General features: G+C 45.5%; 1 protein-coding gene across 5 annotated transcripts in view; it reads right to left on the reverse strand.

The window, feature by feature from the left end:
• Positions 1 to 23,470, reverse strand: part of GRIK4 (glutamate ionotropic receptor kainate type subunit 4) — a 234,319-nt gene that overhangs the window by 102,326 nt on the left and 108,523 nt on the right. For all 5 annotated transcript variants that reach the window (XM_083163052.1, XM_083163053.1, XM_083163056.1 and 2 more), the window contains exon 2: positions 13,637 to 13,770. In XM_083163052.1, coding sequence (XP_083019178.1) covers positions 13,637 to 13,718 — 82 coding nt within the window. In that variant the 5' untranslated portion in view covers positions 13,719 to 13,770. The remainder of the gene's footprint in view (positions 1 to 13,636; positions 13,771 to 23,470) is intronic.

The raw sequence follows: 23,470 nt of genomic DNA on the forward strand, positions 1-23,470 counted from the left end.
CTTCAATGTAATGAGTAATAAACAGTGTCATTACCTACTGTATAAATAGGTCTACTTTAAATAAAAAACATTCTCATAATAATTTACATTTTAATTGGGCAGGAAAGAAAAGTACATGAAATATATAGGGATAAACACACAGTATCCTTGCAATCCACAATCTTATCTCGAAAAACAATATAGAATTGAAAAATGCACAATTTCTAGGCACAGAAACCAAGGAGGTCCATATAATGGCAGCAGGGCCGGATTAAGCCTTTGGGGAACCAGGGTTACTTTAGACAGGGAGGCCACCTCCCACTTGTCATTACTGGCCGCAAACTGCACAGGAGAATATTATACTGTCAAAGCGCAGAGTAAAGTCAGTATAAACTTGGTCAATGGGTAACTGCACGGGGGGCGGGGGGATTAATATAGACATTTATATATATATATATATATATATATATATATATATATATATATTACCACATGAAAAGCCTGTGTTTGTCCCTCTGTACCTTACTCTGTAGGAGGAGCCATGACTGCATCTGATTAAAAACCGCTGCTGTCATCCATGGGCCTGAGAAGCATATGATGAGCAGCTCCACCAAGCAGAGCTCAGCATAAGCCTCTCAGCCTCTGACATCTTGTGGGGATGCAGTCAAAATCCCAACGGTCAAAATACTGACAGGGACAAAATCCCGACAAGGTCAAAATACAGACATATAGAATGTACAGGTAAAACTGTCAACATGACTTTGGGTCGACAGGTCGCGAGGTCGACATGGGTTTTTTCACTGTTTTTTGACCCGACATGTGCCCACAGGTGGTATTTCATGCCCTACCATCCACTAGGTCGTGGTGGGAGAATAAAATAGTGTGCCGAGCACAGCGAGGCACCGTGCCCGAAGCATGGCGAGCAATGCGAGGCGCTGCGGTTCACCTCCAACTGTGTCCATGTCGACTATGTCGACATTCGGGTAAAAAAAAACAGTGAAAAACCCCATATCGACCTCGCGACCTGTCGACCCAAAGTCATGTTGACAGTTTCACCTGCACATTCTATATGTCGTATTTTGACCATGTCAGGATCTTAAATGTCGGGATTTTGTCCTTGTCGGTATTATCACCCATTCGGGATTTTGACCGTCGGGATTTCATACCGAATCCATGTCATGGGTCAACTCCCAGTAATGCACTGCACGCTTGTGCAATCAGTGTGCCTTGGCTCCCGATGCTCAGCACCATCAATCATTGCCACATTGACAGATAGGTGAAGCTGCAGCACTACCCCACTGCCATGCACACAACCTTTAGCTAAAAAAAAAAAAAAATGTAAATACATGCCATCCGTCGGGGTCCCCTAGATAAAGGTGGGCCCAGGGGTACATGCCAACAGTCGCCCCCCCCCCCCCCTTAATCCAGCCCTGAACGGCAGCCAATATTATTGGTCTTCTATACAATTTCTATAACATAGTAATTAATCATACAATTACCAATCAGATCTTTCTAGATAATTAGTAAACATTGCCCCCTCCCCAATTGTACCATTAGAAAAGATTCATAAAACTATGATCCAGCTAATACAGATGGATCCATCTGTGTTCATCCCGCGGGCATGCCATGTATTTCTGTCTTGGCACGCCATTCACCAAGATGGGGATGTGCAAGCGTATCACACATGCGCGTCCCATTGCTGCAAATGGGGCATGCGAGCATCTCACACTCATGTGCTTCTTATTCTCAGTGAACGTAGGTGAATTGTCTATGTGGGGCAAATTTACTAAGATGGGAGTTCTATTGAAAATGGAATGTTGCCCATAGCAACCAATCAATTAGGTGCAAAATAAATAAAAGGTAGAATTTGATTGGTTGCTATGGGAAACATCCCATCTTCAATAGAACTCCCATCTTAGTAAATGTACCCCTAAGGGATACATTTACTAAAGCTTCCAAAAATGAAAAGAGGTGATGTTGCCAATAACAACCAATCCAGATTCTGTCCATTTGTCTGCCTCCTTAGAGGCCTGTTTAGAAGCTTTATTAAATGTACCCCTAAAACTGTAGAAGTCGGGGGGCGTGGCTGCGAGGGACATGAAGTAGCTGCTCTTGTGCCTAGCTCTCCATCCCTGATATCCTGCTAAATAATCCTGACATTACCCACAGTGACTTCTTTACTCCCACACTGTTGCTGGTGGTCCCTGGAACCTGCTGACATACTTCAGGGTGTCTGCGGTCTCCCTCTGGGTCAGATGCAGGGCAGCCGAGAGGTATGCCGGGCCCCGGTAAAATTTGGGGGGGGTGGCCTAATTACTGGAGGCGTGGCCACCCTCGCGATTAGGCCAAGCCCCCAAAACATTTAGGGGGGTGAAAAAACACTTTAAAGTCGACGGACGGACGGTGGGGGGGTGTTATTGTTGCCCCCCTCAGCAGCAGCAGCACACACGTACAGCATGTGCTGTGCTGATAGCAGGCTCAGCATGAGCTCTCACACTGTCAGTGAGACACTCATGCGGAGCCTGCTGTCAACACAGCAGATGCTGTACGTGTGTGCTGCTGCTCGAGAGAGAGAGACGGAGGGGGGGAGGGACGGACCAGGGCCCCTCCAGCAAGCCTGGGCCCGGGTAGTACCTGCTCCCCTCCCCTCTCGGCTGCCCTGGTCAGATGCACTAAGCTTCAAAAGTGATCAAATGGAAAGTGATAAACAACCAACCAATCAGCTCCTGTCTTACATTTTTTAAACACAGCCTGTGACTTGGCAGGTAGTAGCTGATTGGCTGGCTGTTTATCACTCTCCATTTTATAATTTTTTGAAGCTTAGTGCATCTGGCCCTCTATCCGGTTATTGCTGTGCAGCGGGGCTGCTGCGGGAGCCGCCACTGATCTGCATGTGGCTGTCCCTGCGGCGGCTGCCGCAACACAGCGGCTCGTGAAGCAGCAGCCTCCACCATTATATTAAAGGATGCCATTACCCACGTCAACGTGGTGCTGCAAGGGCCCAGGTTACTGCTCCCATTTCTGCCTATATTTATCTAGAGCCCGTCAGTACTATTCTCCTACCCCCTGCTGATTGTGCCTGTGGACCACTTTGTACCATATAAGGTACTGCATACTGGGGTGTGTGGGTATTCCTTATGCATTCATCCCTTCATACTGGCAATATTGCTGGGAAGCTTTGCCACAGTTCCCCTCTATACTATAGGGAGCATTATTGACCACTCATCCCCTGGAGTACAATATTTTAACGCAGTGTACTAATATTAGATTCACTTCAAGCTGTCATTCTCTATGTTAGTGATTTTCAACCAGTACCAGTTCCCAGGTGTGCCGCGGGACAGCGGGTCACGGCGTGTGAGGAGAGGCGGTGCGGCCGTGAGCAGGCTGCGAGGAGACACTGACACACTGAGAGAGGGGTCGCGGCGGGACGCGGCGTGTGTGGCGCCTGTGTGAGAGGGGACAGGGCTTGAAAAGGGGCTATAAACTTTGTGGTACATGGTGGGTGAGTGTGTGTACTAGCTAATAAACAATAAACAGGGGCTAAGAGGGAGTGTGTGTGCATTGTAGGGGCTCTGTAGGGTCCAGACTGCTCCGAAAGGCAGTGGAACACTGAGCATTGTGGGCATATCAGCAAATTTTTTAAGTAGTTTTTCTCTTGAGCACATTGGTGTGCCTTGGCAATTTTAAAGTCTTGTCCGGTGTGCCGCAACCTGAAAAAGGTTGAAAATCACTGCTCTATGTATTGGGCAGTGTGTTAGCCACTGTCATCTTCCTCTGTGGCCATTCTTCAGCTGAAATAATATGGAATCTACTGTTCAACAAATACTACATGCGATGTCCACCTCTACATCTAGACTTCTCCACCTGATTGATGATGTACAGGGTGGTATTCTCTCTTCTACCTGCACTCCAGAGCAGTATGCTGAAGTTGATGAGAGAGGTTTGCCTACATCTATTGAACCTGCAGCTCTTCCTACTACTATACCGGTTCATATCATGGATGCGTACTCTTTTATAGGTCTGCCCAAAACTGGAACTATTTGCTGTTCTATATCTGACTGCCCTGAGGCAGTTGTGCTGACCCCTTTTATGCTACTGATGGGAATCTACTAGATCTTGGACTTTGATGTTCAAATATTCTGGATGTTTTCCTGTTTTTCCTAGAAAACCTAACAATGGGGTTACTGAGTTACTCTTGCTTTTTCGACTGATCCTACTCACCTGTCCTCTGGCGTCCACCCCGGCATCTTCAGTTCAAGTCGCGTTGCTCCCGGCTGCTGGTACCCGCTCCGCTGTACACTAGAGACGCAGAGATCCTTCATCCTCGGCGTCTCTACTCAGAATGAATTCTGGCCAACCAGGAGCCGACTTTCTCAGCTTCAGATTGGCCAGAATTCATTCTGAGTAGAGACGCAGAGGATGAAGGATCTCTGCGTCTCTAGTGTACAGCAGAGCGGGTGCCAGCAGCCGGGAGCAGCACGACTTGAACTGAAGATGCCGGGGTGGACGCCAGAGGACAGGTGAGTAGGATTTCCTTCCCCAGGTAACCCTTTGGATTACTATGGATCCTGGACCCCGAACTCATCAGCCCTGGAGCCCCGGACCCGGACCAGCCCCAGAATCAAGCCAGCGGACTGGACCCAGGGACCTACCGACGGGCTCAAGATAGGTAAGTATCAGTGTGTTTGTGTAATGTATTTATTTATTTATTTATTAACAGTTTCTTATATAGCGCACACAGATTCCGCAGCGCTTTACAGAGCATAGTTATAATCAAAAACACATAACAAATTACAGTACAAGACAGTTTCGGACAAGTACATGGTTAATATGGATAGGTGCACCAGGGGACAGGACACTGAAGCAATTATCAGGGTGGCAGAGGTTTATATATTCTAAGAAAGGCACATAAGGAGAGAGGGCCCTGCTCGTGAGAGCTTACATTCTAAAGGGGAGGGTTAGACAGACTGGGGTGACACAGAAGGCGAAGAAGTGAGCTTAGACAGGTTAGGTTGAGAGATTGTCAGGTTTTATGCAGGAGGGTGGGAAGAGGTCAGCTTAGTCTTTAATATTTTAAGTCTAAAAAAGTGCTGGGTCATCCAAGAGTAGACAGCAGAGAAACAGTTGGAGGTATGAGTGAGGATAGAGGGAGAGAGATCAGGAAAGGATCGGTAGATTTTAGTATTATCAGCATAGAGGTGGTAGTGGAAGTTAAGTGAGCAAATAAGCTCACCCAGGGAGGACATGTAGAGACAGAGAAGAAGAGGGCCAAGAATAAAATGTTGGGGGACACCTATTATCAATGGAAGAGCAGGAGAGCTAAAGTCATTAGAGGTACAGCTGGGCATTTTTAAAACAGACAGTGCAAATGCAAGCAGAAAGAGTAATATATAATAGTAATGTATGTATTAAACTATTATTTTTCTGGCTTGTCAGTGTGTTTATTTAACTATTTTTTTTACTGTGGAACTACAAGACCCAGCGGGCCCTTTAATGCCCTGCAGGCTGGGACTTGTGGTTCTCCAAGTCCCAGCTTGTGGGGGAGGCTTGCTGGGACTCATAGTTCCACAGTTTAAAACAATAGCTTTTTCATCTATTTTTGCCCACCGCCCAGGGGCATCGAGGACAGCACCAGGCTTCAGCCTGGTCAGGTAAGTTCTGGAGGGGGGGACCCCTTTATTGGGGGGGGTCCCCACTCCCCCAGGACCCCTGGCCAGGCTGACTGGTCGGTAGGGTTAATGCTTTGGCCGCGGGACCTTATATAATAAGTGTCCCCCGGCTGTGGCATTACCCTGCTGGCTGGTTGTGCCTGGGGCTGGTTCTTAAAATACGAGGGACCCCTACTCATTTTGTCCCCCGTATTTTGGGAACCAGCCCCTGCCCTTGAGCCTGGGGCTGGTTTTAAAAAATCAGCGAAGCCCTATTTGTCGGGTTTCCTGATTTTTTAATACCAGCCCCGGCTCTTCAGCCTGGTGCTGGTTATGGCAGTGGGAGGGACCCCACGCCGTTTGTTTTTTTTTTAAAATCCCCCCCCCCTCTCATATTTTTTACCGTTTAAAAGCTGCAGTGGGAAAGGGTCTTTATGGCTCTTGCCGTTTAAAAACCCCTTTAAAAAAAAACGGGTAATGACCCATTTCAGCAGTGGGAAAGCGGCATTATTCATTTACAGTAACAGATAGATAAACTGTTTTTAAATATTAAAAAAAAGACCAAATATATAAAAAAAATATTTAGTTAAAAAAAGCGATGGCCTTAGGTTTAAAACAGGCATGTCCAAACTGTGGCCCTCAAGCTGTTCTGAAACTACACATCCCAGCATGCCTTGCCATAGTTTTAGCATTCCCTAATAACAAAACTGTAGCAAAGCATGATGGGACTTGTAGTTTCACAACAGCTGGCGGGCCATCGTTTGTACATGTCTGGTTTAAAATAAACGAAAGTCACAAATGACAACAAATAATCACCTCTGACGTGCTTCAGTGCATTACTGTTTATATGCATACACAGAGTAGGCAAATTATTATGATCACCAGGCAATGTTATGCAAAATAGGTATTCTGCAGATAATGCTGACGTGTGATGTCTGAACTTATATAGGAACAGAAATGCAAAGGTATGCAGAGACTAATGAAGTGTATCACTGAAGAATTAATGTAATCTGATGGTCATTGAACATGGAATAATTGTTGGTGCTTGCGGCACTGTTGCATGCATTAGCAAATCAGGTGCAAGACCTGTGGTCATTAACGGTTACTGGATGCTTCCGTCCTACAGATGAGCAGCAAATCAGGGACCAATTCCATAGGACTCTCATTGAGCCATACGTTGTGAATGACCATATTTGTTACAGGAGCAGGAAGCATACCTCCCAACTTTTCAATTGAAGAATAGGGACACTTACGCGGCTTATGCAAATTGGGCCGCGCCCCGTTTTCACCCACTGCGCCGCTGAATAGACGCCGTACCCCCCCCCCCCCCCGCAGAGTAACACTGCCGGCCGCGGGAGGGACGCTGGAACGTCCCCAAAAACCGGGACAGTTGGGAGGTATGAGAAAGCCTGTATGGACAATACACCATTGCTATATGCTACAAACAGAGTGGAACGGGCAGTGGAAAGTAAATGATTGCAATCTGGTCATGTGGTCTGACTAATCCTGCATCGTGTTTATTATTTATTATTTATTAACAGTTTCTTATATAAATATTCCGCTGCACTTTACAGAGAATATTTTTAACATTCATATCAGTCAATGTTCAATTTTCAGTGTTAAATTACACCATGCGGGTGGTAGGGTTACGACATACTTAACTACTTTTGAAAGCTCCTCTCAGGAAGAAGCTGGGAGAGGAATCTGGGTGCTTCAGGCAGAAGGGTTGTGACATCAGTGCCATGATTTGCAGTTTTAACATGAAGGGGCAGGGTTAAAAGATGCAAATGCACATCTTTTAGCTCCACCCCCCCTGCACAGACTAATTGTCTATCTATTCTGCCTGCTTCAATAAGAATCGGGCAGAATGTGGGAGGAGCACCCTCTCTTCTGGGGGTGCAGGAGACTATGCCAAAAATCTGGAATCTCCTGCAACTAAAAAGGGGATAGTTAAGTGAGGGATAAAAAGACACCAGCCGGAAAGCATGGATACTTTTTGCATTGTCACAATCCTCAGGCTGTCGGAGGTCACGTTATGGAATGGGCTGTGTTTTATGGGAGCAAGAATGGATGAACAGCGCTGGGTTCCACCTAATATAGTGGTTATCTGAAAAGGGTGGGGGATACACACCCTTATATTGGAGCCTTAGATGAGAGGCCAATGTAGAGTCAATGGTCAAGGCTTACTCCTATTTGATTAGAGCTGGAAGTGGGCAGAGGTATGTAGCCCAGTAGGGATGAAGAGTTCCAGGAGAACACCCAGCTGGGGTTGGTATTTACCCAATGAAGATATCATCAGCTTGTAAGTAAATGGAGACAGTAAATGATGGAGAACTTGAAACTGGTAAGCTGGTCTGGCGCAACACTATATGGTGGGTGGCTCAACGCGTTTCGATGTGGATCTCACACCTTCCTCAGGAGCAGAATGATGACCGATTTCCAAGGGCCTCTATTTATACCTTTCTGAATTGGATGATGGAATCAAGGCATGTGTAATGTGAACCTCTTGCTCCTGATGTCTGGCTTCACAAATCTGTTAGGCTGTTTTATCGGAGTGTCTTGACCCTTTAGTTTGCTTGGACAGTTAGTAGAATCCGTGTACAGAGGATTTGCACTGCATTAAGGAAAAAAGTCATCCCAAGTGGCAATAATAGTTTCCCCATTAAAACGACATAGTTGACCAACTGTTATTGTAAATTTGGATCTTGAACTTACTTTTGTTAAATTATAACATCTATTCAATTAATAAAAACCCCTCCTTTGACTGTCTATAGCATTATTTGAGATTAAATGGACCGACATCTTAAGACGTAGTGTAATTATATCTAATGTGCAGCCGCTTAGCAGATGCACCTAAATTGACACCCAGTTGATGGCCTGAGGCAGTTCTCTCCATGTTCCCATTGGTATCGATTGGTAACCTGTCTGAGGTTGCTCTGTGATTACACCAACATCTCCTGATAGGGTTCCGTTCCTATGAGTACATGGCGTACATAATTAAAAAGTCATTTAAGAAAGTACTTAACAAAACTTAACTGAAATAAGAGGTGGTAACTCTATTTCCCCTGCAATTGTGCGTTCTTTATTACTATCATTTGTTTCTTTCCTACCGATGTGGCCAGGCTGCCATAACAGCCAAATAACGCAGTGGCTATAGGAGAAATGGGGTGGGAAACCTACAGCTAGAGTCGTCGTAGGTGGTCGTTCTTGTCCTTATTTGTCTAAGACATTCAACTTGTCTCCACCACAATGCTATTGTTCTCTGTAGATGACATTGTGTTTGTCATTCTAGAAAGTCTTCTTACAGCAGTATTTGGTTTAGATTCAATCAGACAGTATGTCCCGAAACTTGGCTGTGTCTCAGGAAAATGTGCTTGTACATTTTGTCACCTTTGTAAGTGACTCTACCCCACAGATAACAGTCGTTCTTTACTGCTACGTGCGGGGGATCATAGAATAATGATATGTAAAGTTGCCCTCCAGCTCTCCGTCAGACTGCTAGGCTCTATCACTGTTCTGCGGGAGACTTTTTTTTTTGCTGACAACTGTCTTGAAATGCAATTGTTCTGATAAGTGCATAATTTGGTTTTAAGAAGTAAAATAGAAAGGAATATTTTACATTTTATTCTTTGTAGTATGTTTTGGTAAAAGGACACAATTTCTTTTGTATTTTATCGAGTTCAAAAACACATTTTAAAAATATTATCGTTTTTTTTTTTTTTTACTTAGTTACTTTATTAGTTGTTTAACATTTACTTTAGTAATACTTTCTAAAAGGCATGTACTTATGTTCTGATTTATGGAAATATTTATCAATATCTCCAGCTTCCTCTCCTGCCACTGTTGTGGATAATTAGGTCGACACAGGAAAAAGGTCGGCAGGCTTTCTTTTGGTGTCTATGTTGAAATATGCCGACATGGGCACCAACATTGACACGGGATACGGTCATTAGGTCTATACCAACTAGGTCGACAAGCATTGGTTCGACACCACTAGGTCGACATGGGTCAAGGTCGACATGGGTCTATGTCGACATGACATTAGGTCGACTCCAGCATTAGGTCGACATGGGCTAGGTCGACAGTCAAAAGGTCGACATGGGGTTTTTCACTTTTTTTTTAGCCAACATGTGCCAACAGGCGGTATTTCATGCCCTACTATCCACTATGGCATGGTGAGAGAATAAAATACTGGCAAGCGATGCCAGGGGATGCGGATGCGGTGCACTTCAAACTGTGTCCATGTTGACTGTGTCAACATTTGGGTAAAAAAAACAGTGAAAACCCCCATGTCGACCTTTTGCCCGTCGAACTTGCCCATGACGACATAATGTCATGTCGATCTAGACCCATGTCGACCTAGACCCATGTCAACCTTGCTGCCTGTCGACCTAGTGGTGTTGACCCAATGCTTGTCGGCCTAGTTGGTGTAGACCAAATGATCCACACCCATTGACACATGGACATTGTATAAGTGTATGGCTGTGCTCGCCGTGCTTTGGGCACTATTATAATCTAACTCTATGAGCTGCCGGGTGAGTTGGCGGGGTAACACATGCAAGGTAACGCATATGATATGTCCATAGGGGCCTTACGAACAAGTCCGTTAAAATAAACCACTAAAAAACTCATGTCGACTTTTTCCCGTGTTGACCATTTTCATTCCAACCTTTTGCTTGTATTGACCTTTTGGCAATGTCATCCTAAAGCCCATCAACCTTTTTCATGTACCAACCTATTAACTGTCAACCAATAGTAGTCGTCCTGTTAACTGTCGACCTAATTACTGTCAACAAATCAGCCAAATTCCCCCTGCAGCTCTCACATCTATATCAGATACTAATATAAACCTTTTATATAATATAAAATAGGTTTCTAAATAGGTTTATAATATAAACCTCGTCTGCACACTGCACCCAGAGATTAGTGTTTGGCTGGATCTTTCTTTGTGAACCAATGATCTGTGACGTCAGCTGTGGTACAGTTATAGTCCTAGGAGGCATCACAGCTGAAGGTAGAGATCAGTTGACTAAAAGGGGTGTACACACGGATCGATTTTTGCTAGTGAGCAACTTAGCGATTTTGACTAAGCCATTTTACTAGATGCAACAGCGATTTTGACTAAGCGATTTTGTTGATGGGTTTTGACTATACTAGAATTAACATACTTGGATGGTATTCATTGCAGGTCGCCTAGTGAATATCGGAATCGGTACATCTGTCAGAATGAACTTAGGTCTACAGTCATTAGGTCGACCCCACTAGGTCGACTGGCAGGAAGGTCGACCTTACTTAAGGTCGACATGGGCCACGGTCAACATGACTTAAGGTCGAATTTGCATAAAGGTCGACATGAGGAAAGGTCGACTGGTCATAAGGTCGACATGGGTTTTTCACTGTTTTTTTATCCGAATGTCGACACAGTCAACATGGACACAGTTGGCAATGAGAATCGGACCCTCGCATCGCTCGCGATGCTTCGGGCACGGTGCCTCGCTGCTCTCAGCACACTATTTTATTCTCCCACCACGCCCTAGTGGATGGTAGGGCATGAAATACCGCCTGTCGGCACATGTCGGCTCAAAAAACAGTGAAAAACCCATGTGGACATTATGACCAGTCGACCTTCCTCATGTCGACCGTTATGCAAATTCGACCTTAAGTCATGTCGACCTTGGCCCATGTCGACCTTAAGTCAGGTCGACCTTCCTGCCAGTCGACCTAGTGGGGTCGACCTAATGACTGTAGACCTAAGTTCATTCTAATAGATGACCGCTTCCCGTGAAGATCTCCCTCAGCAGTGAATAGCAGCGATTTTGACTACACAGCCAGCGATCTAGTCAAAATATTCCTGCCTGGCGACTCTTTTTTACTAAGCGATATTATAGGGAGATTTGTCTAACCTTGACAGCGATCTTACTAACCTTCTAAGCAATTTTGACTATGTAGTCAAAATCGCTTAGAAGGATTGCTCCGTGTGTACACCCCTTAAGTCACAGAGAAGGAGGTCACTGATCACTGATCTCTGGGTTCAAGTAAGGTGTAATAACATTTACTATGATCAGCCTGTGGTTTATTTAGACAAATGATGAGCAGTTCGGATTTACTCGGTTCTTTTCACCAAACTAATGTGGATTTACCGTTGGTTATCCAAAACACATGTGCCAGATATCCAATAAGTGCGGTTTTAAGATCTGAACATACAGTAACAAGTAAATCTGTCGACCCTTAGACTGTCGACCTTGCCCATGTCCATCTAATGCTTGTGTCGACCTAATGTCCCTGTCAACCTAATGCATGCTGACCTAGAGCCATGTTGTCCTTGACCCATGTCGACCTAGACCCATGTCAACCTTGCTGCATTTCGACCTAGTGGTGTCAACCCAATGCTTGTCGACCTAGACCAAATGATCCACACCCGCCAGGGCAGGAGTAGGTGAAATGGAGGAAAGCCTGCATAATGCCACCTGAAGATAACATTATTATCACAAGGCTCCCTCCAGTATTATTTAACAATTTAACAATAGCAAATTTGAACAGATCACGTTTCGCATTACTGCTAGTATTCTGCTTCCTAAAATAATGCCAATTTAAAGGCTTGAATGAGTTTTGTGCCATTTGACATATTTAGGTAGAAAAATAAATAAAATACTATAAAAACTATTTTCACATTATTTTAGTAAAACAATCAGTAAAATAATTAGACATACAATTTTATTTATTTTTTTTGCTCCAAAGATTTGGCAAGCACTGGGCATGGGAAATTGTTGAGAATAGCATGCTTTTCACTGACGGGTGTTGGACGTGGTCCCGACAGTCGGAATTCCGACAGTCATTTACCCGACGTCGGGATCCCGACTGTCAAAACTCCGACAAACTGGTGCCCGGCGGCCACCGGCTATTCTCCCTTGTGGGGGTCCACGACCCCCATAGAGGGAGAATAGAATAGGTGGCGAGCGTAGCGAACCACCGTGCCCGCAGCATGGCGAGTGCAGCGATCAAGCAAGGGGCTTTGTTGCGCTCACCATGCTGTCTGAGTCCGGGCAGTTGGGATCCCGACATCGGGCTAATGACTGTCGGGATCCCGACTGTCGGTACCCTATACCACGTCCTCCCTGACATTCCTCAGTCCGACACTGGGTACTGTATGTCCATCTTTGAGTCAGTGACATTCCTTTCATGCCCCAGTAGAACACTGGGTATTGTTCATCTGTGAGTGAGTGACATGCCCTTCATGCCCCAGTCTGACACTGGGTATGTCCATCTGTGAGTCCCCCTATGTATACTATAGAAGAGCAATACTCACAGCTGAGAACCCTGATCTGAGTACTGCACATCATAAATATAAATGTTTTGCAAGCATTGTATTTCAATTCAAAGAAATCTACAAAAAAATGTTCTTGAACAACAAATGCATAATAAGTTTGCCATATCATTAATAATTGCCCGTCACTATTGGTAGGGCCAACTAATGGTAGCAAATGGTGCTGTCTTCTGCACCCTGCCCTGAATAAAGGGCCTAATTCAGGCCTGAGAGCTGGGCTGCTAATTTTCTAATAAATTATTTGCTAATAAAAGTTCTTCGATTAGCAGCAAATCCCTTCCCAAGCAGCTAGCCATCAAATGATTTTCCCAGTGGGTGCAGTCTGTGCGTAGCCCAGGGCATACTCAGCAGCTGCAATAGAAACATGCTGATCGGGGCCTGAGCTGAGGTCACATGACTTTCCCTCAAACACCTGGACACGTCTGCACTTTCCCTGACGACACAAAAAGGATGGTTACCACCCCCAAATGCAGGCTTCCTTTTTAATCACCTTGCATATGGCCAGCGATCAAAAAAGTAGCAGGTTTTTATCGCAGGACGGTCTCGCGTATGTGTACTACGGGCTGTACGCATGTGCAGCATATTGATAATAACCTGGCCTGCGAATATGCACTTGTGCATTCAGGTCTGAATTAGGCCCAAAGTCTGGAACACACGGTGACAGTCAGCCAAAAGATCAACTTACCAATTCGGATAGAATTAGGGCTGCCAGTGGACTTCATCAGCAACCACAGGAGGAGCACCAGAGGCGCCAGGACACGGAGCATTTTACACAAATCGTCATGAAGCCCTCCGGTGATCTGGGCATACCATAAATATCTGAAACACAGAATGGACACATGATATCTCTTATTACGTTATCATCAATGTAGTACAAGCTATAAAACAACTAAAAAAGTGAAGCAAAATATAAATTCACATTGAGTTTATTTCATAAAAGCAGCAATCTAAGGGGTACATTTACTAAGGCTTTTAAAAAGAAGTGATGTCACCCATAGCAACCAAACAGGTTCTCTATATCATTCTCTATATCATATATCAGCATATAATAAAGAAATGATAAACATGATCTGATTGGTTGCTTTAGTAAATTTACCCCAAAGACTTTCTATGCGGTCATTTAAATTGAATTACATTGTATGTAATGCATTTCTTACATTTCTTTACAAGTACGCACCGACCTCTGAACAGAAATCCCCGAACAGACTGCCCCCTGCAGGCTAGTATATACTGCCCTATGTGGATTCAGTACTAAATCCCGGCAGTCGGGATCCCGGCGTTCAGAATCCCGACACCGGAATCCCGACAGCCGAAATGCTGACAAGGGGGGGACATGGATCGCCCCCCCTTGCGGGCTCGCTGCGCTCGCCACGCAGCGGGCCCGGTGCCTCGCTACGCTCGGCACACTAATTTATTCTCCCTCCAGGGGTGTCGTGGACACCCACGGAGGGAGAATGTGTCGGGATTTCGGCGGTTGGGATTCCGGCGTCGGGATTCTGAATGCCGGGATCCCGACCGCCGGGATTTTAACTGCATCCCCCCTATATATATCTTAATTTCAGTGGAGGCCGAACGGCTCACCGACAGTCGGGATTCCGACAGTCATTACCCCGACGTCGGAATCCCAACTGCTCCCTCGTGGGGGTCCACGACCCCCATAGAGGGAGAATAATATAGGTGGCGAGTGCAGCGAGCCACTGTGCCCGCAGGGGGGGGGGGAGCCCAAAAGGGACTTCGTTGCACTCCACCCGCTGTGCAGTCGGGATTCCGACGTCGGGCTAATGACTGTCGGAATCCCGACTGTCGGTGAGTTATACCATACCCATTTCTGTGGGGTGGCACTGGTTTTATATACAATATTCTACAGGCAGGGGCCTAACTCTGGGAGGCAATGGAGTTATCTGCCGCCGGGCACCTGCACCCAAGAGTGCACCTCCCTTCTCCTGCAAGTTTTAATCCATTAATTGAAAGCCATCAATATCGCTTCTGTGAATGATTCCCTCTCCTAGCAGGACCATAGATGTCACACTGTTTTTATTTTAAACATAATATTGTGGAGGGGGACACCAATATTTATCTTGCCTCCGGACAAATGGGACGAACTTACACCACTGTCTACAGGAGAATGGATATGAGATTTGTTGGCATCCTGGTTAGATGATTAAGTTTATATAACATGTTTCCAAGGTTTAGGAAGAAGGGAGAGATCGACGGGTGTGGAGCATGGAGCAGAGATCAGCGGGGCACCTGTGATAAGTGAGCACTATTTGTGGCAGGACAGATTATAGTAAACACCCGTGGAATCCAGGAGTGCCGGATAACTGCCCGACAGTGGGGATTCTGACGGTCAGTGCTCCGACATCGGAATCCTGACTTTTTAAATGCCCGACAGTCGGGATCCTGACAGGTAGGGGTTATTCTCCCTTGTGGGGGTCCGCCAAAAATGGTTTCAGCCGCTGTGTGTGTGTGAGCCAGTTTACTTTAAATGTGACACAGGTATTAGGCCTACTTCCAAAAGCCCTAGTGCCTGATTCAGATTTGTACATAATGCCGATTTCACGCAGCTGAGCGTTTATCAGTAGACTGTGCACGTGCCAAGTCACTCTATCAATGCCTCCTACCATCAGCAGCAAAAGTATAGTGCTATGGATTGTTTGGGGAGGGCCCCAAAATGGCATCTTGCCTAGGACCCCATGAGGATATAATCCGCCTCTGCTCGGCACTCCTACCTGGTTTATCCCATAGATTTGGGGAAGGTTTAGTTGCTGGCCTCGGCCACTCCATGTTATCCTGCACATGGAAAATCAAATTGTGGAGAAAGCAATTCCAGTAGCAAAAAACTGTGCGCATGGCGGTTGTCATATCATCCTACTAAAAACAGACTTGGTGCCGTGGGATCTGCACAGTGTTGTTTTTTTTTACACTGTTACTGTGCAAAACATGTGCACATAAATAATTGATGTTCGCTGTAGTGTAACAGATAACATAGGGTTCTTGTCCTTCAAACTTCTGTGTTTCATTTCTGATACGTTTTGTTTGACCAGTACCAGCTGCTATGAAATCACAGAACTGCAGAACCGTGGACAGTTCCCAACCGACACATAGCTCGGAGCGCATGACACCCAGTAATAGATCATGCTTAATGGGAAAAAATCAGCAAGCGTAGCGCGGTTTATCACAGGCGCGCCAGGAAATGCATTGCAGTGTAACTTGGTGACGGGGTCCTCACAACATCAGAGCTTATTACATTTTCATTACTTTTAACCCAAAATTATATTCTCTTTACAGATCTATTATTATTATTTTCATTAACAGTTTCTGATATAGCGCACACACATATTCCGCAGCGCTTTACAGGGGATATTTTGAACATCCACATCAGCAGGGCAGGCGACAGGGGGGGTCAAGGGGGACACCTGTACCGGGCCCCAAGCTTGTGAGGGGCCCCAAACATAAACATAGCTGTAAACATAGCTGTGACAGTGCAGTGCCTAGAAATGGTTTATAAAGGCACCCACCTGGATTCCTGTAAGGGTACTTACCCAGACACCCCTCCAGTATTAGTGAATATTAATTGTGTCTTTTGTGATCATAAAAAACACATTCAATAAGCGGTATACTAAAAATGTTCTGCTCAAGGGGGCATGGTTAGGGGCCCCCAGAGATATCAGTGTACCGGGCCCCAAGATTTCTATTGCCGGCCCTGCACATCAGTCTCTGCCCAAGTGGAGCTTACAATCTTTATTCCCTACCACATATACATGCACACACATTCACTCTTGGGTTTAATTTTTGTTGGAAGCCAATGAAAGAGTTGTGGAAGGGTCAGACTTACTCAGATTTGCACAGACTGGACACAATCATTCAATGGTTTGTAAACTGCGTATTGATGTGCGACAGGACAGCGGGATGCAAAATATTCTGAGAGCTGATTGGCTGCAGCACCATTTCTCAAAGGCAGTTTAAGTAGCTGATACTCATTAATAAATGGGCACTATAGTACTTTATTTTTTTTTAAAAGCTAAAATTATCACTTAAAAAACATTTTATTATACTGTCTCCATTATTTGGTCCAACTCCTGTGTCTTGCTCTGGTGGGATATAGGCAGCCTTATGGCAAGTGGCAAAGTGAAGCAAAAATGGAAAGAGCAGCAAGTGTAGAAGAGACAGAAGACAGCAAGCACTCTGTGACCTGCTTTGTGTTGTAGGAAGAGACAGTTACCTCAGAAGACAGCAAGCACTCTGTGGCCTGCTTAGTGTTGTAGGAAGAGACAGTTACCTCAGAAGACAGCATGCACTCTGTGACCTGCTTAGTGTTGTAGGAAGAGACAGTTCCCTCAGAAGACACCATGCACTCTGTGACCTGCTTAATGTAAACAGTTAAATTGCATCTTTTTTATATAAAGATGAAAGTGACAGCAATTAGCCATGTTTGAGGCAGTACCTCCCCTTATTTCAGTTCAGGTTACTATAGAAACCATGCAATAGATGGATTTTTACTAACCTTTGCTGAACCGTGAATTATGCTGTTGATATAGAAAGTGTAGTGAAAGAAATAACTAACTGAACAAATACATCAGTTATATAACAATAGTATTATTACGCCTACTAAGGAAGGGTCTAAAGGTGCCCATACACGGTCCGTTTAACGGATCCGTTCGGGACTTAAACAGTACACATCGCATCGCATTGCATGCAGTGTGCATGCAATGCGATGCGATGAACATCTAGTAGAAAAAGTATGTGCAGCACATACTTTTTGTACCGTACGATGAGATGTGCGGGAGCGCGCATCTCATAGTACAGAACGGACGGTCCGGGAACGGACCGTCATAGGCGAATCTAGAATTATGGTATTGGGTGGTCCCAGATGTAGACATAATAGCAGGGGGACCTTTGCGCGGCGTAGCCGTGCGGCAAAAAGTGGGCATGGCCTCATGGGAAGGAGGCGTGGCATCACAAAAGGGGTGTGGTATTACACTTTAGACCATACACAGTAATACCCATTACACATTTTAGCAAACTCCGTAATACCCATTACAGATAAAGCCACACACCATAATGCCAATTACACATAAGGCCACATACCATAATGCCCATTACACATTGTGCCACACATCATGATGCCCATTACATACTATATAACAAACCGTAATGCCCATTACATTTTTGCCACATAAGTGCTGCTTACCTACGTGCTCATTGCTAGGGAGTTCTTGCTTGATGGCACCATAGTACCCATTACACATGATGCCGCACACCATAGTACCCATTACACATGATGCCGCACACCATAGTACCCATTACACATGATGCCACACACCATAGTAACCATTACACATAATGCCGCGCACCATAGTACCCTTACACATGATGCTGCACACATAATGCCCCTTACACATGATGCTGCACACATAATGCCTCTTACACATGATGCTGCACACCATAATGCCCCTTACACATTAAGCCACACATTAATCGTAATCCCTTAAGCAATGCCCCCAAAAGTGCCACTTACTGTAAATTTTTATATGAGCCTTCGCTGCTGCTGCAGGGAGAGATGGAGAGCGGTGCAGCTGCTTCTATGGGGAGAGGAGCAGAGCGCAGCGCAGAGCACGCTCCCACTCCCCTCCTGGTGTCCCCTCTAGCCGAGTGGACATTTGAAATATTGTGCGCACTGTTGTTGTGCGTGACGTCGGGGGGGGCACGCAGGGCGCCGGCACCACATGAGTAAAGGGGGGAGGGGGCGGGCTGAGGTGAAAGCGGGGAGAATAATTGGAGCGGAAGATGCAGGGGTGACAGTCATTGACAGCTGGGCAGAGAGCAGGGGGCTGCCCGGCTGTATTCAGAGCACTGCAGGTCACGGCTGTTTGAAATAATACCCCTTTCACAACAGAAAATGGTATCAGATTGAAGGCCCAGCGATTTGGGTTCGACTGAGATCAACCTCAAGCTTCAGTGATACCGAAGGGGAACTGGCAGCCGTTGAACTGGGTGGGGGTTGGAATTAGCGGGTCCCATGTTATCCTATAGGGAAAATGTTCCAGTTTGCTTGGCAGTATCTCCGGTTCCCAGGGGGCTAGAGACACGAGGCTGGGCTCGTTGGAAAGCCCCATCCCTCAGCTACAAAATGGGCTAATGGGTGGTCCTGTGCACCCCCGGACCACCCCCTAGATTCGCCTATGCGGACCGTCTATGGGCACCTTTAGCCTGAGTCCTGGTGGGCATTGGGGATGGGTGTAATGAAATGGCACAGGGACCAGTGCTGACACAATGGGGTAAATTTACTAATATGGGAGTTCTATTGAAGATGGGATGTTGCCCATAGCAACTTATCAGATTCTATCTATCCATTTGACAAAAAGATATTATCTCCCAGCACTTTTGCGCCTCAACCCTTCCACATGTATATATAAAGTAAGTGAATTTCACAATAAAATCTTATCTTATGATCCAAGTGGTCGTGTACTCCTTTTCTGTTCAGGTATCTCCAATAAGTATCATGCATAAAAGAGATATAAACATACCATCATAGCGTAAACCGATTTAATAACATATGGGTACACATACGAAAGAAAGATAAAATATCCTTTTGCAAAAGGACTGGTTACACAATTACCATATGAAATGGAGAACTTCAATTTGAAAGTTCTCTAAAAACACATATATATAAATATGACCAGGGAACCACTTCAGAGATGTAATAAGTAGGAGTGTCAGCAAATTACCAGATGTAGTTGAGAACTAGTAGCCAACTAAGTTCTCAAAATGGGCAAGATGTGCGACTCAGCGCTGGTCCTGGACTCCTGCAGTAAGTCCTTGGGCAGCGTTACCTCCGTCCTATTTCTGCTCCAGTAGTGGGTCCTCCGTGGTCCTCTCCAATGACTGGCCGACGCGTTTCGACCACAACTGTGGTCTTTATCAGCCTTGATAAAGACCACAGTTGTGGTCGAAACGCGTCGGCCAGTCATTGGAGAGGACCACGGAGGACCCACTACTGGAGCAGAAATAAAGACCACAGTTGTGGTCGAAACGCGTCGGCCAGTCATTGGAGAGGACCACGGAGGACCCACTACTGGAGCAGAAATAGGACGGAGGTAACGCTGCCCAAGGACTTACTGCAGGAGTCCAGGACCAGCGCTGAGTCGCACATCTTGCCCATTTTGAGAACTTAGTTGGCTACTAGTTCTCAACTACATCTGGTAATTTGCTGACACTCCTACTTATTACATCTCTGAAGTGGTTCCCTGGTCATATTTATATATATGTGTTTTTAGAGAACTTTCAAATTGAAGTTCTCCATTTCATATGGTAATTGTGTAACCAGTCCTTTTGCAAAAGGATATTTTATCTTTCTTTCGTATGTGTACCCATATGTTATTAAATCGGTTTACGCTATGATGGTATGTTTATATCTCTTTTATGCATGATACTTATTGGAGATACCTGAACAGAAAAGGAGTACACGACCACTTGGATCATAAGATAAGATTTTATTGTGAAATTCACTTACTTTATATATACATGTGGAAGGGTTGAGGCGCAAAAGTGCTGGGAGATAATATCTTTTTGTCTATTGTGTATTCAGGAGGGGTGTGGAATCACCTCCACTTATCTCACCAGCAGATTTGCTGCCCACCTGGGAGCGCACTATTTGTGATTTTGAAACCTTTTTTTTTTATATCATTATCTATCCATTTATCTATCTATCTATCTACATCTCCATATAGAAAGGATAACTACTCCTCACCGCTATTAGGTGAAATACTGCCATTGACCAATAGAGGCCACTTGACAGAGCCAAATTACTCCTTTGTATTGTAAAAGCTGTCACAGAGGTGCAACTCTGAGAGACAATGGAGTCATCTTCTGCCGGGCTTCTGCTCCCAAGGGGGCACCTCTCCTCCCCTGCAAGTTTGAATCAGTTAAGGGATAGCCATCAATATCACTTCTATGGCTGACTCCCCCTCCTAGAAGGACGATAGATATTGCACTCTCTTTGTTTTAAACATAATATCCAGGATTGCTGGATATGGAGAGAGGGAACAGTGAAGACAGAGATTGGAGGTAGGAATAGATAGGGACTGGGGGTGTTGTGGAGAGTTAGTGGGCTAAAAATGGTCACAGCTCAAAGTAAAAGTACATTGCAGAAGCCGTCATGTTGAGAGGCTTTTAACTAATTATCTTCTAGAAGGTGCTAAATAAAAAGATAAGTAGAATCTGATTGGTTGCTAGGAGCAACATTCCCTCTTTAAGGGCGAGATGTATCAAATGGAAAATGCAGTAAAACCCCGGTTTTACCGCATTTTCCAATGTATCAAAAATGATACCGCACTGAAGGGTATCGCCACCTTTAGGTGGCGATACCCTATAGAAGCCTATGGGCTTCTTTTCGCCGCCCGCCGATGCCGACGCAAACCCGCCGCCTCGCCGACCCCCCCTCTGGCTTACCTTCCTGAAGGGTCCTCCAGGACCCCGGAAGGTAAGCCCTGCCTCCCCCTAGTGAAGCAGCCGGACATCCTTCCGGCTGCAGGGGGGAGGAGGAAGCGCCGGGGACAGCATGCATAGCTGTCCCCAGCGTGAGGGGAGAGCGTCACGGCAGGGAGGTGATGGAGACCCCCCGCACACCAGTGTACAGGTATCGCGGGGGGCCTCCATCACCGCACCGCGATGCCAGCCGCATATGTTAGTACATATGCGGCAGCATCACGGAGGGGTGGCGGCGAAGGGCGGCGATGTATTTTAATACATCCCGCCCTAATAGACATAAACTAGAAGTAAATAAAGCAGAACCTAAATTTGGGACAGAACAATAAAAAAAAATTTCATGTTAACCCTTTCAGTTGACCTTGGACTGTCAATCTATCATCTGGATACCCAACGGTTTCGATACGCCAATGTAATGGGCTAGGTGTAATGCTCAGTATTTCCCACTAGATGGCACTGGTATACAATGATGAAGATGCAGCATAAGAACCATATAAAGGGAAAAAGCTACAAATGCATACATATGACCCTCAGTCTTTTCTAATCTGCCCTCACCAGTAATGTGTGCATTGTGTATCTCCTTCCAAGAGAACAGGTAGATTAATCATCAGCACAACTGATTTAACTCTTTCCCTTATGCTCCTTAGATGTGATCATTAGACCTGCACTGTTGGCGAGGCACGAGATGACCATTTATAAACGGTTCAAATAGGAATTCACAGTACAATTCCATTTGGCCAAATGCCCCCATTTCCAGGAGCATAACTATATTCATGTTTTTAAGTGTCCCCAGGACAGCACTCAGCTTCATGTGCAGGACTGAAGCTCAAAAGGGCAGCAAGATTAAATGTAACTTCAGTGCCCTAGCTCTGTGCCATTTTAGGGCCATCCTAAACTTCTGTCCATATGGGCCCTTGGGTATACGGGGCCCACGCCTAACAAACTGCTTCCATGTTTTTTTACTTACCTTTTAAGAGTCCTGCATAGGAATTGTTGCTGTGGTAAAAAAATTACCATCAAAATGGCCACTACGCATGCACAGTAGGGATTTTGTATCCAGAACACGCCACGGGTGCCATGTTTCTGGAGACCTGCACAGTAGGTTACCGTAATGCTAGTCGGATGGTTGGGGGTGGAGTGCTGGCGCTCTGGGGTCTATGATAGTCAGTTCAATAGCGTCTACGTTGATGGTGAAAAAGAAGGGCTGATAATAAAAGACTGGTAGCAATAACTGTTGGCTGGTTCTGGTGGTAACTAGGAGCGATAACTGTCGGCTGAGTGTTGCGGATGGTGGTCAAGGATCAGATGGTTTGTAGATGATGAGCGAGTGATATATAGTATAGTAACCTGTCCCACGATGTAGCTGGACTTGGGGGTTCATGGCATGGGTCCCTCACATCTGGGTCAGGACTGGATGCATGCACCTCCAATAGAGTGGCAAGGGTCAGTGTATGTTACTGATAGGGATGTGCACCGCCCACTTTTCGGGTTTTTGGTTCGGATTACCTTGTGGTTTTGGGTTCTAATGGGTTTTGGCAAAACACCTCCTAAGTGTTTTGTGTTTGGATTTTTGGGGTTTTGGGTTCTAATTTTTTTGTTAAAAAAGCATAAAAACTGCTAAAATCGCAGAATTTTTTTTTGCTCCTACGCTATATTAACCTCCATAACATTCATTTCCACTCATTTCCAGTCTATTCTGAACACCTCACAATATTGTTTTTAGGGCAAAAGTTTGCACCGAGGTAGCTGGATAACTATGCTAAGCCACACAAGAGTGGTACTGCAGCGGTAGATACGGCAGTACTAGGCAGTGAGACCCAAAACAGATGGTAGATACGGCAGTATTAGGCAGTGAGCCCCAAAACAGACGGTAGATACGGCAGTACTAGGCACCAGACAGGTAGATACGTCAGCAATACTAGTATGTGCACCAGCAGAATTTATAATAATTCATTTTATTATTAGGTACTGCTTGGCAGTGGCACTCAGTGGCACACGTCAGTGCACAAGCAGCATGGAATTATTCCCATTT

Source organism: Crinia signifera, chromosome 19 (genome assembly GCF_055691185.1).
Source record: "Crinia signifera chromosome 19, ASM5569118v1, whole genome shotgun sequence".
In the NCBI taxonomy this organism is placed as follows: Eukaryota; Metazoa; Chordata; class Amphibia; order Anura; family Myobatrachidae; genus Crinia; species Crinia signifera.